The 17,328-nt window shown below is 46.5% G+C and overlaps 1 protein-coding gene across 1 annotated transcript in view; it reads right to left on the bottom strand.

Annotated features, from left to right (window-relative positions):
* Positions 1 to 17,328, bottom strand: part of RALY (RALY heterogeneous nuclear ribonucleoprotein) — a 62,555-nt gene that overhangs the window by 36,132 nt on the left and 9,095 nt on the right. The window contains exon 2 of the mRNA XM_084848364.1: positions 12,295 to 12,367. Coding sequence (XP_084704490.1) covers positions 12,295 to 12,367 — 73 coding nt within the window. The remainder of the gene's footprint in view (positions 1 to 12,294; positions 12,368 to 17,328) is intronic.

The following is a 17,328-nucleotide window of genomic DNA, read 5'->3' as shown; positions in this document are numbered from 1 at the left end:
TTTCTCTCACCACCATGGTCACCAGCTGCTATTGGTCTTCATCTTCTTTCTCATCATTGCTGCCGCTTCCTTACCTGGCAGGCAGAGAGCCGGTGAACAAGCAGGCAGTGGCATCTGCTCCTCCTCCTCCCCACCACCGCTGTTGTCAGGGCCAGAGTGAGAGGCAGATGAACAAGCTTGTTGCAGCGGTGAGGAGGAGGAGGAGCGACTCCTGGGGGCTCTTGTCAGTATGTCTCTGTTGGGGTGTGGGCCCTCAGCAGGTGCCCAACTATGCCTACCCTTGATACCAACCCTGAGGGGAACCGTTTGCACTGCCTTGAGCTCTTTGGAAGTATGTGATATCAATTTAATCAGTACATAATAAATAGATGTACGATATATATATATATATACACACACATACACACACACAGACACAGACACACACATACATACACACACACACACACACATACACATACACACACACACACACACACATGCATTTATCTCTTTCACACTTTATATTATGGCCAAGAGTCAGGCATGCTGGGAACTGTAGACCAAAACGTCAGGAGGGCACCAGGTTGGGGAAGGCTGCTCTAAGAAGTGTGAGGGCAAATACTGAGAGCTTCCTGTACTCTGTGAAAACGAACAAACAGATCAGCACCAAGGTGACCCAAATCTGTATCAAGCCAACCTATTCTGTGATGTGAATAAATCAGGCAATTAAGCACATTTGCATCCATCTGCTTATTTTGCATCTAGCTTGCTTCTGGTAAATAATTACCAGTAAATAACTATGAGGCACCGCATGATGAGAAAGGGACAAAAAATGAGTCTCATTACATCCGATCTACCACATGTCAGGTAGTGTGAAAGAATGGAGTCCATTCTGTGTCCACCAAAGAGATCTACAGGCAGCCAGCTTTCACATTCAGATCCCAAGTAGAGAAAGAAAAAGGCTAGGAGATACTTCTCAATTGGGCTATTAGCTCTGAAAAGTAGACTAAAGATAAATAGCAATGCTTATACCTCTCCTTGTTCTGTCTGAAGGCTACATATGTAAAAGATCCAGGGTTTCAAAGAAAAATATTTAAAATCAATATAACTTGTATCCTGCAAGTATAGATATGTTGTGGGCCACAACTGGTAATACAACTTCCCCATCCTGAGGAATTTTAAAGTGTTTGAAGGAATAACTGCTGCATCTTTTCTTTCTGTTATAGAACCATTCAATTTTAATATTGTTATGGTTTTATTATTGTTTTTCTCATTGTTGTATTGTGTTTTGTGGGTTTAAATTATGTGCACTACCTTGAGAGACTTTCTCTTAAAAGGCAAAGTGTAAATCTTTTAATAAAATAAATAAACCAGGGACCTTCTGGTTTCAAAGGCCTGTTCCCCTCAGCCACTGCAAACCCCCATCTGCCCCCCCCCCCCCGCAATCTGAGGCCAGTTCATGTGTGTGAAAGGAAAATTCTGACAATCTGCATTCTATAATATTCATATGAGGCTTGGCCTTCCTGCCCATGTTCTGCAACAACTCATGTACATAGGCATACCGCCTCAGGCACTGGAGGTAGCACATAGCCCTCAAGTGTAGTAGCCATTGATAGCCTTTTCCTCCAGGAATTTGTCTAACCCCCCTGTAAAGCCATCCAGGTTGGTGGCCATCACTACATCTTGTGGTATTGAATTCCATAGTTTACCTATGTGCTGTGTGAAGGAGCACTTCCTTCCTCTACCCCTGGACTTCTGGAATGTTAAACCAGAAGGTTTGAACAGATGCTGTAACCATGTTCAACTGAAGATGGTTACAGCCCTCCACAGGATCACAGACCCTGATTGCACAGGGCTCCTAAGCACACAGACGATTGTGACTTTGTTCAGCTAAACATGGTTACAACTTTCTGTTCAGAGCGAAAGGAGGCAGGGCCAGTCGGTACATCCAATGGGAACATCCCCATATCTCATCCATGATTAGACCTTTGCCTAAAGAGAGCTGTGGTCAGTGGAGGCTAGTGGTTCCTGTTGTTGTTGTTGTTGTTAGTAACATTTCTATACCATCCCATAGCCGAAGCTCTCTGGGCAGTTTACAAAAATTAACAAACCGTTAAAACACATTATACAAAGTGTAAAACCATTTACATAAAAATGTATAAACAGACAGCACATACATAGACAACTTATATCTAAAACAACTTTAAACAATCATCCATAAGTAGGGATGTACAAAACACTTATCTGGCTCCATTCCGGGGTATCTGCAGTGGGGGGGAGTTGCTCCGTCCCTCCCCCCAGAATCCTCCCTGGCCAGCTCCGCTCCACGGCAACTCCGCAGAGCCACCGGCCGGGGCCAGCCGCAGTCGGAATTCTGGCCTCTGCTGGGCTGCTGCGGCCACAAATGGCGGCCGCTATGCCGGCTGCCATTTGCATGGCTGCCAAGCTGTGATAGGCTACGTACGTATTTATGTAGCCTATCACGACAAAAGGAAGCCACGCAAATGGCAGCCGCTACACCATTTGCGTGGCTGCCAAGCCGTGATAGGCTATGTAAATACTTATGTAGCCTATTACGGCAAAGAGCAGGGGTGCAAATGGCATAGCAGCCGCCATTTGCGCCCCTGCTTTTTGCCGTGATAGGCTACGTAAGTATTTACGTAGCGTATCACAAAGAAAGGCAGCCACACAAATGGTGGCTGCTACGATGGCCACCATTTGTGGCCGCAGCAGCCCAGCAGCGGCCAGAAGACCAGCCGGAGCTGCCACCACCGCTGCTGCCATATCTGCCACCGCCAGAGCTGCTGCCACTGCTGCATCTGCCGCCAGGTAAGCCCTGTTCCGGGGGGATTCCACGGGGTGGTGGGGGGGAGGCTATTCCACCACGGATTCTGGGGGGCTGGCCTCACTGGAGTCCATGGCAGAATTCTCTGACATCCCAATGGACAGTGGGGAATCCGTACACCCCTACAGCACATGAGGGAGTTAAGCATCTGTGCAAGTTTAGCAATAGGATGAGGAAGCCAGGGCAATCTACTCTCCCCTCCCTACTCATAGTAACTGTAAATAAATAACTATAAATATATTCCACACTTTCTCTTAGTAACAACTAAGTTTTCTAGATAAATAAACCTAATAATAATAATAATAATAATAATAGAACCAGTTATGAAGGTAGAGAGCCAGCAGTGGTGTGGAGGCTATCCAGTGGATTGCCCTGAGTGCCACATGTACGACTGTCTGCCTTCTGGAAAGAAGTCCTGAGTGTGTGCTTGGTGTAATGAGCTCCTGGCTCTCAGGGACCAAGTTTGTTCCCTTCAAGCCAAGCTTGCTGACTTGGAGAAGCTAAGAGAGGCAGAGAGGTTGGTGGATGAGACCTTCAAGGACCTAATAGTGGTGTCCCATTCCATGGGTGACAGCTTCTCTGTGGTCTCAGAGAATAGGGGTCTTGGAGAAGGTGGGCATCATTCTGAGGAAGAGGGTGATAGTGCTGGGGTGGAGTCAGTGGTAGTGGTCCATGTTGGTACCAAAGATGTGGTGAAATGTAGTTGTGAGGTCCTGGAAGCCAAATTTAGGTTGCTAGGTAGGAGGTTGAAATCTAGGGCCACCAAGGTGACTTCCTCTGAAATGCTACCTGTTCCACGTGCAGGGCCAGCTACACAGGCAAAGCTGAGGAGTCTCAGTATGTGGATAAGATGGTGGTGCAAGGAGGAGGGGTTCAGGTTTCTTAGGAACTGGGGAACAGCATCAGTTGACGAGCTGCCACATCTGCCGCCAGGTACGCTCCGTCCCGGGGGGATTCCATGGGGTGGTGGGGGGTGTGTGTGTTCCGCCATGGATTCCGGGGGGCTGGATTCTTAAGGCCTCACTGGAGTCCGTGGCGGAATTCTCTGACATCCCTATCCATAAGACTAATCCAGGACCTGACTGACAACTCATCATATGCTGTCAAATGCCTGAGAGATGAGAAAGGTCTAAACCTGGCACCGAAAAGATAAGAATGTTATGTCAGTGGGCTGGTGAATTTGCTCTGGGTTTCAGCCAGAACCACTCAGAACTCTAAGGGAGCTATCCAAGGTGCTGAACCCAGTTTGGGGATATGGTTCAGCACTTTGGTTACTTCCTTCAGAGTTCTGACTGGTTTTGACTGAAACCCACAGTGGATTCACAGTCCCACTGACACTGGAGTCACCAGCTTCCGCTGGCTGTGGTATCACATGTTTTAGGCGAAATGCTTGAAACACATTATACAAAATGTTCCTCATAACAGGATTCAGCACTCCAGTAGAGAGCAGTTTTTGTAAGCTTTAAAATTAAATCACCCCATTTAATATTAGATCACAGAATAGCCATGGCTGTGTTTGTTTTTTTTTTTGTAAAGTAGGGTTTGCTGCATGAGCTAACTGCCTGGAAACCAGCCCTTTTTCCCATGGCCAAAATTGATTAGAGTATTTAGGGCACAATCCTATGCATGTTTAGACAGAAGAAGTCCTACAACTCTCAGCATTCCCCAGCCAGCTTGGTTGGCTGAAGAATGCTGGGAGTTGTAGGGCTTCTTTTCTATCTAAACATGCATAGGATTGTGCCTTTAATCACTAACCACTTAACAGCAAATGCTATTTTGGGCTGCATTAATAGAAGCATAGCTTCCAATCCCGGGAAGTACTAATTCCCCTTTACTCAGCACTAGTCAGGCCTCATCTGGAGTACTGTGTCCAGTTCTGGGCACCACACTTTAAGAAGGATGCAGACAAGCTGGAGAGGGTTCAGGGGAAGGCAGCCAAGATGATCAGGGGACTGGAAACAAAGCCCTATGAAGAGAGACTGAAAGAGCTGGGCATGTTTAGCCTTGAGAAGAGAAGACTGAGGGGAGATAGGATAGCGCTCTTCAAGTACTTGAAAGGTTGTCACAGGGAGGAAGGCCAGGATCTCTTCTTGATCATCCCAGAGTGCAGGACACAGAATAATGGGCTCAAGTTGCAGGAAGCCAGATTCTGGCTAAACATCAGGAAAAACTTCCTGACTGTTAGAGCAATAGAACAATGGAACCAATGACCTAGGGAGGTAGTGGGCTCTCCCGCACTGGAGGCATTCAAGACAAGGCTGGACAGCCATCTGTCAGGGATGCTCTGACTTGGATTCCTGCATTGAGCAGGGGGCTGGACTCGATGGCCTTGTAGGCCCCTTCCAACCCTATGAAAAGAGCCTTCTCCAACCTGGTGCCTTCCAGATGTTTTTGACTACAATGACCAGAATTCGTGATTATTCATGATGCTGGCTGGGACTGATGGGAGGTGAAGTCAAAAACTTCTGGACAGTACCAGGTTGGAGACGACTGCACTAAAACAAAATTCAAGTTCAAATACTTTGATGATTGCCTCCTACTGTTTGAACCTTGGTTGTGAAAAGACAGCCCAAATAAATAATGACTTGCTGTGCTTCTAAAAAATGCCCAGGCTATAGGCTTAGAATTGGGCGAGTTGCCTGGGAAGGGAGTCTAGAGCTGCAGAGCAGCCCCTAAATGTCACACAGATTGTATATTCAAAAGGACATGATGAGTTGATCTTTAAAGACCAAAATAGGTGAAGGCATGTTTAAGGCAGCCTTCCCCGCCCTGATACCCTCCAGATATTTTGGACTTCAACTCTCTTCAGCCCCAGCCAGCATGGCCAACGTTTAGGAATGGCGGGAATTGTAATTAAAAACATCTGGAGGACTCCAGGTTGGGGAAAGCTGGTCTAAGGTATATAGGGCACAAGCCATTTGGAGTTTGAGTTGAAAAGCTGATTGCTGTTGTTGGGAGATGCTGGGAGTTGTAGGACTTTTCTCTGTCTAAACATGCATAGGATTGCGCCCTAAATCACAATACAAATAAGATCAACAACTATGGTCATGTGGAATACACACAGACTGATGCATAACCATAACTTACCACCAAAACTCAGGGCCACTAAACTCTTCAGGTTGTTATGGCTATGGAAGGTGTTGTATTCATATCTCAGTGAGTTCTCCTAGAAAGTTGGTAAAGCCCCTCCCATCATCTTTCTCTAAATGTTCACAGTGTTGCCATCTTATTATTATTATTAGAGATGATTACCCTGTTTTTTCATCCCTTAATCATACAAGTGATACATTAGAGTGTTTGATGTGTCTATAGTTTGCTTGAAGGTAACATAACAAAGATGAGGCCAAAACACCAGCCTGGGCAGAGAAGAAAGCCCCAGGAAGAAAGCCCCAGGGTAATAACAGTGAGAGGACCATGGTTTCCCTTTAATCTTCAGAAAGGGTTTTTCAATGTTGCAGGAGCTGGGCTAAAGGGACTACTAGGATTTACCTGAAGTAATGATACGATGAAAGAAGCAGAGTGGAAGAAATTATTGACTGTAGTGCTATTAAGTAGCGGGGCAACAGATGAAAAGCTTGCACATTTCCCTGCTGAGTTTCTTTGACTTGAACCAATAAGAAGCTGGGAAGATAATTCATTCAGTCCCCAACTGCCCCATGCCCCATAGTGTCCATAATTATGCCTAACCTGCCATTTGGGGAATTCAGTACAAAACATACCACTTCTTACCCTAAATAACTTTGCACAACTAGCATCATGATTATGCCAGCAAATATTTCTCTACCTTGCAATCTGTTCTAGCCCTGCCCCTTTCTCTCTCCATTCGGAGAGAGAAGAAAGCCAGACTATGAAGCACATGGTCTTCGATGTCTATATACTAATGCCCAGAGTATGGGAAACAAACAGAACGAACTTGAACTCTTAATACAGGAGGGAAATTATGACTTGATAGGTATAACTGAGACTTGGTGGGATGACTCTCATGACTGGAATACAGCAGTTGAAGGATATAACTTGTTCAAAAAGAACAGGAGGAACAGAAAGGGAGGCGGGGTTGCACTGTATGTGAAAAATACATATCTCTGCACAGAAATACAGGAGGAGGAGCTTGGTAGCCCCATCGAGAGCATCTGGGTTGAAATAAATGGAGCAAAGAATAAAAGGAACCTGGTGGTCGGAGTCTACTACCGGCCACCCAATCAAGGAGAAGCCAAGGATGAAACTTTTGAAAAGCAAATAGCCAATGTTTTAAGGAAGCATGATGTAGTAGTAATGGGGGACTTCAATTTCCCCGATATTTGTTGGGAGACAAATTCTGCAAAACATGGCCCCTCCAGGAAATTCCTGACTTGTGTGGCGGATAACTTCCTCCTACAGAAAGTAGAGGAAGGAACTAGAGGATCGGCTATCCTTGACTTGATCCTAACCAACAGAGATGACTTAGTGGATAAAGTAGCAGTTACAGGAACTCTGGGGGAAAGCGACCATGTTGTACTTGAGTTCTTGGTTCTAAGGGAAGCAAAAGCCGAGTGTACTCAAACGCGTACCCTGGATTTTAGGAAAGCTGATTTTAATAAACTCAGAACAATGATCAGTAAGGTCCCATGGCAAACAATGCTAGCGAGAAAAGGAGTCCAAGATGGGTGGGAACTTTTAAAAAGGAAATTCTCAAGGCACAATCACAAACAATTCCAACAAGAAGAAAAGGTGGAAGACAACAGAAGAAGCCAATGTGGCTTCACAAAAAGCTTAGGGATGACCTGAAAACAAAAAAGGACACATATAGGAAGTGGAAAGAAGGCCAAGTAACAAAGGAAGAGTACAGGCAGGTAGCACAGAATTGCAGGGATGGCGTCAGGAAGGCTAAAGCGGAGAACGAGGTGAGGTTAGCGAGGGATGCTAAAAACAACAAAAAGGCTTTCTTCAGCTACGTGCATAGTAAAAGGCAGAGGAAAGAAATGGTTGTTCAGCTATTAAATAAGGATGGCAAAATGATAACAGAGGACAAAGAAAAGGCAGAGGTGCTCAATTCCTACTTTGGCTCAGTCTTCTCCCAAAAGAGGGTCTATGACCCACCTGGCAAAGGCGAAGTACAGGCTGAAGGGGCAGGATTGCAGCTTGAGATCGACAGGCATATGGTCAAGGAACACCTCATTACTTTGAATGAGTTCAAATCTCCAGGGCCAGATGAACTGCATCCTAGAGTCATAAAGGAACTGGCAGAAGAACTCTCAGAACCGCTGTCTATTCTCTTTGAGAAATCATGGAGGACGGGGGAAGTGCCAGATGACTGGAGGAGGGCTAACGTTGTCCCTATCTTCAAAAAGGGTAAAAAGGAGGAACCTGGGAACTACAGACCAGTCAGTCTGACATCAATCCCTGGGAAAATTCTGGAGCAGATCATAAAGCAATCCATCTGGAAGCACCTTGACAACAATGCCGTGATTACTCGAAGCCAACATGGATTTGTCAAAAACAAGTCCTGCCAGACAAATCTGATCTCATTTTTTGATCAAGTCACCTCCCTTGTAGACCGTGGGAATGCTGTAGACATCATATACCTCGACTTCAGCAAAGCTTTCGACAAAGTGCCCCATGATATCCTGATGAGCAAACTTGCTCGAAGTGGGCTCGCTGAAACAACGATCCAGTGGATCCACAGTTGGCTACAGAATCGGACTCAAAGAGTGCTTATCAATGGGACCTTCTCAAGCTGGGGAGAGGTAACGAGTGGGGTACCGCAGGGCTCAGTCCTGGGCCCAGTGCTCTTCAACATTTTTATTAATGACTTGGAGGAGGAGGTGCAGGGAATGCTGATCAAATTTGCAGATGACACAAAATTGGGAGGGATAGCTAATACTTTGGAAGACAGAAACAAAATTCAAAGTGATCTGGATAGACTGGAGTGCTGGGCAGAAAACAACAGAATGGCATTTAATAGGGACAAATGCCAAGTTCTGCACCTAGGAAAAAGAAACCAAATGCACAGTTACAAGATGGGGGATACGTGGCTCAACCACACTACGAGCGAGAAGGATCTTGGAATTGTCGTCGATCACAAGCTGAATATGAGCCAACAATGTGATGTGGCTGCAAAAAAGGCAAATGCTATTTTGGGCTGCATTCATAGAAGCATCGCTTCCAAATCCCGGGAAGTACTAGTTCCCCTCTACTCAGCACTGGTTAGGCCTCATCTGGAGTACTGTGTCCAGTTCTGGGCACCACACTTTAAGAAGGATGCAGACAAGCTGGAGAGGGTTCAAAGGAGGGCAACAAAGATGATCAGGGGACTGGAAACAAAGCCCTATGAAGAGAGACTGAAAGAACTGGGCATGTTTAGCCTTGAGAAGAGAAGACTGAGGGGAGATATGATAGCACTCTTCAAGTACTTGAAAGGTTGTCACAGAGAAGAAGGCCAGGATCTCTTCTTGATCATCCCAGAGTGCAGGACACGGAATAATGGGCTCAAGTTACAGGAAGCCAGATTCCGGCTGAACATCAGGAAAAACTTCCTGAGTGTCAGAGCAATACGGCAATGGAACCAATTACCTGGGGAGGTGGTGGGCTCTCCCACACTGGAGGCCTTTAAGACGAGGCTGGACAGCCATTTGTCAGGGATGCTCTGACTTGGATTCCTGCATTGAGCAGGGGGTTGGACTCGATGGCCTTGTAGGCCCCTTCCAACCCTACTATTCTATGATTCTATGATTCATTCTAATCTCCAATGAAAGGGAGTTTGCAAGGTTGGAGCAGTCTAAAGCAGAGGTCCCCAGCCTTTTTGGGGCGGTGGCTACATTTAGAATTTTGAGAGAATGCTGTCGGCACTTGCATAAAATGGCTGCCATGGAGGGCATGGCTGGTCACAAAACAGCCATTTCCGAGAAGGCAAACTGGTGTGACTAAAAGAAAAGTAACTTGCCCAAGGACATAAGTGCAAGGCAGAGGTTAGGTCTGAGCTCCAAAATACAAAGCCCCTGTTTTGAATCGAAATAACGATGATGGTGGAGGGCAGCCCTTCACTTTGAGAAATGCCAGTCTCCCAGTTAAAAAGAAAAAAAATATCAAGAAAAACAAATAAAAATCAGGAGAGACAAGGAGTCTGGCGGGTGCCAAAAGAAGTGCTCATGGTCACATGGGAGACCCCAGGTCTAAGAGCTTTTCTACACGAGGCTGTGAATCACTGTGTCTACTTTCAGTTTAATTTCAGAATTTAGATCCAAGCTCTACACAGAGCTTTTCCTTCCCTGCTTTTCTGCTACGTAACCTCTAGGTGGCACTGTGTTATAGTGGAATAGTGCAAAAACACAAGTAGGAAAATACCTTTTCTTTTGCTTTCAGAAATAATTCCCATTTTCCCCCACTTTAAAAAAAACCAGGGAAAGTGCACTTAAAAAACAAGTAAAACTGGAGGATCATGATGTTGTCTAAAGAACTTGGAAACAACCATGAGTAAGGAATCACAAGCACACAATAAATGCCTTGTGTAGAAAAGCTTGATAAGTCCTCAACCATTTGCCTCTGGTTGGCTGCTTATAATTCCTATACAGAGAGACTGCAACCCCAGTGGATCCCATCGTCTGTAAGATCCAGCCATGCAAGTTAGTAAATAATATTACCACTCCACTACTAGTCCACATTTCCCTATGGAGACAAGGTTTGTCTCACAACATGGCCAACCTCTTCCAGTTCTCCAAATAAATTCTGTCACTCCATAGTGTCAGTTTATAAGCAGCAAGCATACAGTAAGCAGTCATTCATATCCACTCTCAGATGCACTTTCTATAATGCAAAAGTTGAAACCATCCATCTGATCTCTCTTCCTCTCTTCCCCCCTCTCCCCTCTCTCTGCTAGTTGCCTTTCTCCTAAACCTACCTCTACCCTTTCCATTTCCCCCATGTCTTGCTTGATGAGGTCACTACCCTGCTGTCCTTATCTGAGTCCTCTACAAGCCCCCTAGTTCCCCTCCCCTCCTGTTTCCTGGTTGCCAACTCTCTGGCCATTAATTCCACACCACATAATCAGTCTTTTTTTCCTTCTCTGGCTCCTTTCACACTGTGTACAAAACATGCCACCGTCTGCCTGCCCTATTATCTAAAAACTATGCTCTGACCCAACTTCCCTCTCCATGTGTTACCCTTTACCTCCTAACTCCTGGAGTGTGCTGTCAACTCTGCTCTTGACCACATCCAATCTGGTTGCCGCCTACTTCACTCTGCTGAAACTATCCTCACAAAAAAGCACCAATGGCCTGTTAATCTGCAGCTGGTAATCCGCTGTATCTACTTTCGGTTTCATGACAGAATTGAGATCTGAACACCACACAAAGATATATTCTTTTCCTGCTTTTCCACTACGTAACCTCGAGGTGGCACTGTGGTATAGTGGAATAGTGCAAATATTTACACAAGGGAAAAATGGGCAGAGTTCAGGATTTCAGGCAGTGGAGGCTGATGGCTCCAATTTCAGTGGGGCTATGAATCTGCTTTGGGTTTCAGTCAGAACCAATCAGAACTCTAAAGGAGCTATCCAAGGTGCTGAAACCACTTTGGGGATTGGATAGCTCATTCTGACTGGTTCCGAGTGCAACCCAGAGTGGATTCATAGCCCCACTGAAACTGGAGCCAGCAGCCTCCTCTGATTTCAGGATCCCCCCCCCCCTTTTTAGTAGAACCCCTGAGGTCCATCAACTGGAACCAGGTGCAAAATGTTGGCTCAGGGGTGGGTGGGAGAGATAATCACTGCTGAAAAACATGAGCATATACTGCGTGCACAAATACAAATCTGAACCTAAATTACTAGAGATCAGAAATTCTAACCATCTAATTTAGACTTAAAATGACTCATGTTAAAAGAATTGGGAGTTGCAAACCTTTGCTGGTCAACTGCAAATCACCCAAAGAACTACAAGAAGAGCCTGGTCTATCTTCTGCTCACTCCTGCATGACAAATGCTTGGTCATCATGATGAATAGCCCTGGTTATGTTTGACAAAATGGGTCTGTTCGCATGATGAAGCAGCCCTGATTCAAGCAGGCCTATTTAAGCCATGGTGAGCTGCGGTGCATGAGGGCGGCCAGTGTGAATATTCAAGCCATGCCCATGGCTGGTTGTGATGTCCAAAGCCAGCAAGGGTGGGTCATTGGCATTGTCAACAAACCACACAGAACCCACAGGCTGGTTTAGGATTGTGGATGGTTTGGATGTCTGCTTGGCATGTACTGACATGCGCCACAATCTATCATGGCTTAAATAAGCCATAGTGGGCTGCAGTGATCATGCAACCACCCACCCTCAAAGGGTTCAGACATCATGACAACCCATGCCTGGCGAGGGTAATTATGCTAATTAGGTGGCTTGCAACCAGCGAGGAGGGAAAATAAACCAGGATGGCTTATTTTCCCTCCGTGATCATGCGAACCTGGTCACTATCTCACTTCACAAGGTGGAAATCTCAACACTGAACCTACCTGTACAAGGCAGATGCTGTCCTCTTCAGTCCTTTTGGTCTGTTGGGTTTTGGTTCTCCAGCCATGTTTATATCTGCAACGGATAACAATTTGGAATGAATGCTCTATCGTTCCCTTTCTGTCCTTAATGCAAAAATTAAGGACCAATCCAAGCTGCCTTGATCACTATTTTTGTAATACAGCTTTTCAGCTTTAGTACTAGGCAATGGCCATTTGCATACCTTTAAATAAATCAGCATATGCAAGGGAGCAGTGGCCTTTTCTTCTTTTGTGAGAAGTATAAATGCAATCATGTTTTATACCAAGATTTTCAACTTGGACTGTGAAATGATTTACAATTTACTAAAGAAAAGCTACTACTACGCTGCAGATGTTATGCTACCTGAGCTTCTAACCATGGTAAGGAGATCAGGAGCACCGCTTGGGCATTCTTTCCCATTCCCTCCTCCCCTCACTCATGCAAATTCCCTCCTCACTTTCCTTTTCTGAAATTAATCATGGTTAGTGTTACATCTGCATTAGTATTTTAAGAGAGCAATCCTACATCCCCTAGGCAGCATCTTGGGAAGATAGGATTTTTCGGTTTCCCAGCTACGAGCTTGTAGACAGCACTACGAGCTCATAGCCGGGAAACCGTTCTCCTCTCCCCCTCTCCTGCCCCCTCGTAGCTGCAGCGGAGAGAACCGCATCACCGCCGCCTCCGTGCTCGTAACATGGAGCATGGAGAGGTGAAAATGGGGCGTTCCTGGGGGCAGGGATGGGAGGGGACCACGGAAGCTGTTTTAGACAGCTTGCTATGTGGTCTCCAGACCTGTTCCTGCCCCCTCCTCGATGCTGCACTTAGGGCATCTCTACACCAGCCTAAAATCCTGCATTTAAAATGGGGCTTTCTGCTTCCGTTTTAAATGCAGGATCACAACGAATCCCTTTTTCATGTGCTTCCTTTCCCCCACCCCCTTCCCCCTCCTTCTCCCTGCCTCTGAATCTTCCATTATCTATCATCGATCTCACTCCTCTTCTTGCCGCTTTTCCTCTTTTCACGGAGGAAACTGAAGCGGAACACAAGGGGGTAATTTGACAGCTCATTACCTGCGACCTATTTAAAAATGGAACAAAGGGAATTTAGTGCAGGAGATGCCCTGGAAGGTCACGGCAGGGTCACGACATCGTGTAAAGAGCCCACAAACTTCCATGAAGGAGCAATCTCAATCGCAGGATAAAAGCAGTGTGAAAACACGCATGATGTCTAAGGCAAAGTGCAGGGTAGCTGCAGCACAGAGGGAATCCTCTCCTCTGTGATGCTTGTGCCCTGCACGGGATAGGTGGTTGCCTTCAACTTCAGGGGAGGTCAGAGATGCCTATCTATCATTATAGGTTTGCACCCTAAGTAACAATTTTTTCAATTATTTAAAACATTATTACCTGCCGTTGCATAATGAAAGTCCAAGTCGTCTAACAACAGTGAAAACAACCAAAACAGAAATAACAACAATAACCATGATCAGCTCCAAATAACAGTTTGCAACTGTGCTTAGAAGTAGATTTGCAACTCATGATTCATGAAAGCACTGGTGCAGTTCTCATGCTGTTTAGCTTTGGGAAGGGAAGAGGGATTAGTGTAGGAGGGAAGCAACATGAGAATTCATAGGGCTGTCCTATCTTCTAAGCATGGTTATGAAATCAGGCAGCATTATATCTGCACCTGGTTTGTGTACAACCCAGTTTTCTTGACTCAGATGAAATGAGAAACAGTGGCTTTTTGTTGCAAACTGTGAATGAAAGCATCTAATCTCTTCCCGGCATGCGCAAAGAAGGGGCCAAAAGGACAAGCAGCACACAAGCCAGAGGCTTGCTGCAGCTCATGTACATAACAACAAACCATGGTTTGTTTGTTTGTTTGTTTGTTTATTTATTCATTCATTTCATCTCTATACTGCCCAATAGCTGAAGCTCTCTGGGCGGTTCACAAAGATTAAAACTACAGAGTGCAGCATAAAGCAATATAAAATATGAAAGCTTAAAACCACAATATAACAATACAACCAGAATAAAACCTAGCAGCAATGTAGAGATTTAAAATACAGATTTAAAACCCCAAAGCTAAAAGACTAGGAAGCTAAAAAGCTAAAATACTGGGAGAATAGAAAGAACTTCACCTGGTGCTGGAAGGAACACAACATAGGTGCCAGGTGAACCTCTCTAGGGAGCTCATTCCACAGCAAGGGTGCCACAGCAGAAAAGGCCCTCTTTCTGGTAGCCACCCGCCTCACTTCCTTTGGGCTCCCGGAGAAGGACCCCTGAGGATGATCTTAGGGTCCAGGCAGGCACATATGGGAGGAGGTGATCCTTCAGATAACATGGCCCCAAATCATTTTGGGCTTTGAATGTTAATACCTGGATCGGACCTGGAAATGGACTGGCAGCCAGTGCAGCTGGAAAAGTACTGGCGTAATGTGATCTCGTTGGCCAGTCCCTGTTAACGATCTTGCTGCCCTATTTTGGACTAGCTGAACTTTACAGACTGTTTTCAAAGGCAGCTCAATGACGTATAATGCATTGCAGTAATCCAGACAAGAGGTTTGTTGTTATGTCTGAACCTGGTCTCCCTTACTCTCTCCTCCCACCCCTCAGAGCTCCTCAGATCAGATCAGCACACTCCTTCATGAAATTGGTTCATGAAGAATTCAGCACCCTCCAAAGGCATGGATATTGGATAAGACAGTCTGCCTTTGTCCTGCTGTAAAATGAATGCCAAACATAGGAAAGTTTGGTCATGCTCCTTAGGGAGCACTTAAAAAGGCTGCTCATCCTTCTGAAATCCCTCTTCCATTCCGTCTGTGCTAAAGGCTGTGCTGGGTGCAGAAGCATGTCTGAGGTCACCCAACATGATCTCAGGGACAGTTTTCAATTCCAGAAAAACCGGGGGGGGGCGGAGGGGGGATGAGGTTTTTTTCATCTGCCAAGGAAAGCTCAGCCCCGAGTCTACATATGGAAGACAGAGGATAGAGCAACGCATCCAATTTGTCACAGTGTGCGTGGAAAACTGAACAAAGTAACGCCAAGCACAAAGACACTGCTTTATAGAAGCAAAGCATAAGGAAAGCTGGTGCACCCTTCCATTCACATGCTTGACAAAATTCACATGCTTGACACAGCTTTCCACAAGTCTCTTCCTGCCCCTCCCCCCCCACACACTGGGGTATTGCCAGCACCACGATTACAGCGCCACACATTTTATTTTATTTATTACCTCTTTATCCCACCTTTCTTCCGTCATGGAACGCAAGGTGGCTACTTGTGGTTCCCAGGTGGTCTCCCCTCCAAGCACTGACCAGACCCAGACCTGCTTTGCTTCAGCAAGGTGGCTGCCTCCTGTGCTTCAGACTATCCAAGCTAAGGTGACTGACAAATTAAACAGGAGCCTGCTAATGTCACGACAGGGGGAGTGGCCAGGAGGTGAAGGTGGTGTTCTATGGAAGCACAGGGCAGAAAGAGACCAGGGTACTCCTGAACCTTTGGGTGGCCAGCTTTCAAGGCAGGCTCCGCAGCTGGTACAGCCCAGTGGTGCACTAGGGTAATTTGAGACCCTGGACATAATGGTCTTATGGGGGCTCCCTTTAGGTGGCCATGTTTAATACGTCAGTTCTGAAGCATACAACATACGTTTCTCTTCCCCCTCCCATGGCTATCCATGCTTTAAAGCTGCTTGTAGATTCCTAATGCGTTAGAACAGCAACCACAACAAAAGCATTTGTCAGCCCTGGTTTAAAAATAATAATACTCTGAGTGTGTGCAGTTTTAGATTTGAAACTCACTGAAATCATAGCACCATGAGAACTCCAGGAATAAAATGGAGTTTGCTTCTGCTGCCTTGCTGCCCTCATCACCTGCTACACCATAGGGGGTCATGTGGGAGCCCCTGAGCTGTGTGGCCCTGGACTTTGGCCCAATGCCCCACCCCTAGCTGCACCACTGGCACACCCCATTGGAGCGCATGGCACTGCTGTGTAGGGCAAAGGGGGTGTCGCACTTCTGGCCTGTGGGCCAAATGTGGACCTCCTGGGCTCCCAATCTCACCCTCTGGGCTGGGCATGTCCCCTTCCCTGGGCCTTTCCTAAAGCTGAGTTACTGGCACTCAGCTTTACGAGCTCTAAGCTAAAATACGCTGGCATTTCTTTTGTAGCTTTGTATTTTGGCTCTGGCCCCTGTGCCTTTGCCTTTGGAATGTGGCCCCCAAGAGCTACCCCAAAAGTGAATTCTGCCCTCAGGCAGAAAGAGGCTCGACACCCCTGGCCTACAGGCTGGGCTGTGTCAGAGTGCTTCATGTTTCCCAGCCAGTAGACTAGAGGCGCAGCCACCCCAAGGCAAGAGAGGCTGCATGTATGCTATTGTACCGCACACCAGAGTGGTAACTTTGGAGAAAACCATGATCACATTGCTCTTTCTCACTTGCCAGAAGTGATTGCTTTCTTTCCCCATCGAACTGATAGGGCTTCATACAGAGATTATGAAGCAATCCTATGGCTGCTAGACAGCAGCTAGATGGCCATAAGATTGGTCAGTTTCTGGGAACTGATGTCGGCTCCCAGAAAACCACCTCCCTGCCCCCTCTCCAGCCACCTCATAGGTGGCAGAGAATGTCCCTGGACTCCACGCTTGTAAGAGCAGCATGGACCAGGGCAAAAGGGGGCGCTCTCAGGGGCAGGGAGTGCAAAAGTGCTGGTATGATGCTTCCTATGTGTCGTCTGGCCTCCCCCACCCCTGTTCCAAGGTCCAAAATCGGCTGTCTAGCTGAGGATGCAGGGTGGCTGGAGTGCAGAGGAGAAGATCCCTTCCGTGCACAGCCCACCTTGCATTGGATAGGCGGTTGCCTCAGAGTTTGGAGGCAGCTGCCTATCCCAATAAGATTGCTCCCTCTGGGTGCAATCTGGTGCATGCTTAGGCAGTAGGAAGTCCTACAACTCCCAGCATGCTCTTGCCAGCCATGCTGGCTGGAGGATGCTGGGAGATGTAGGGCTTTTTTCTTTCTAAATA

The sequence above is a fragment of the Heloderma suspectum genome, chromosome 4 (genome assembly GCF_057233095.1).
Source record: "Heloderma suspectum isolate Gila_16-S chromosome 4, 16-S_ref, whole genome shotgun sequence".
NCBI lineage: Eukaryota > Metazoa > Chordata > Lepidosauria > Squamata > Helodermatidae > Heloderma > Heloderma suspectum.
Note: the sequence above shows the minus strand (reverse complement) of the source record. Positions and strands in the feature narration are given on the sequence as shown.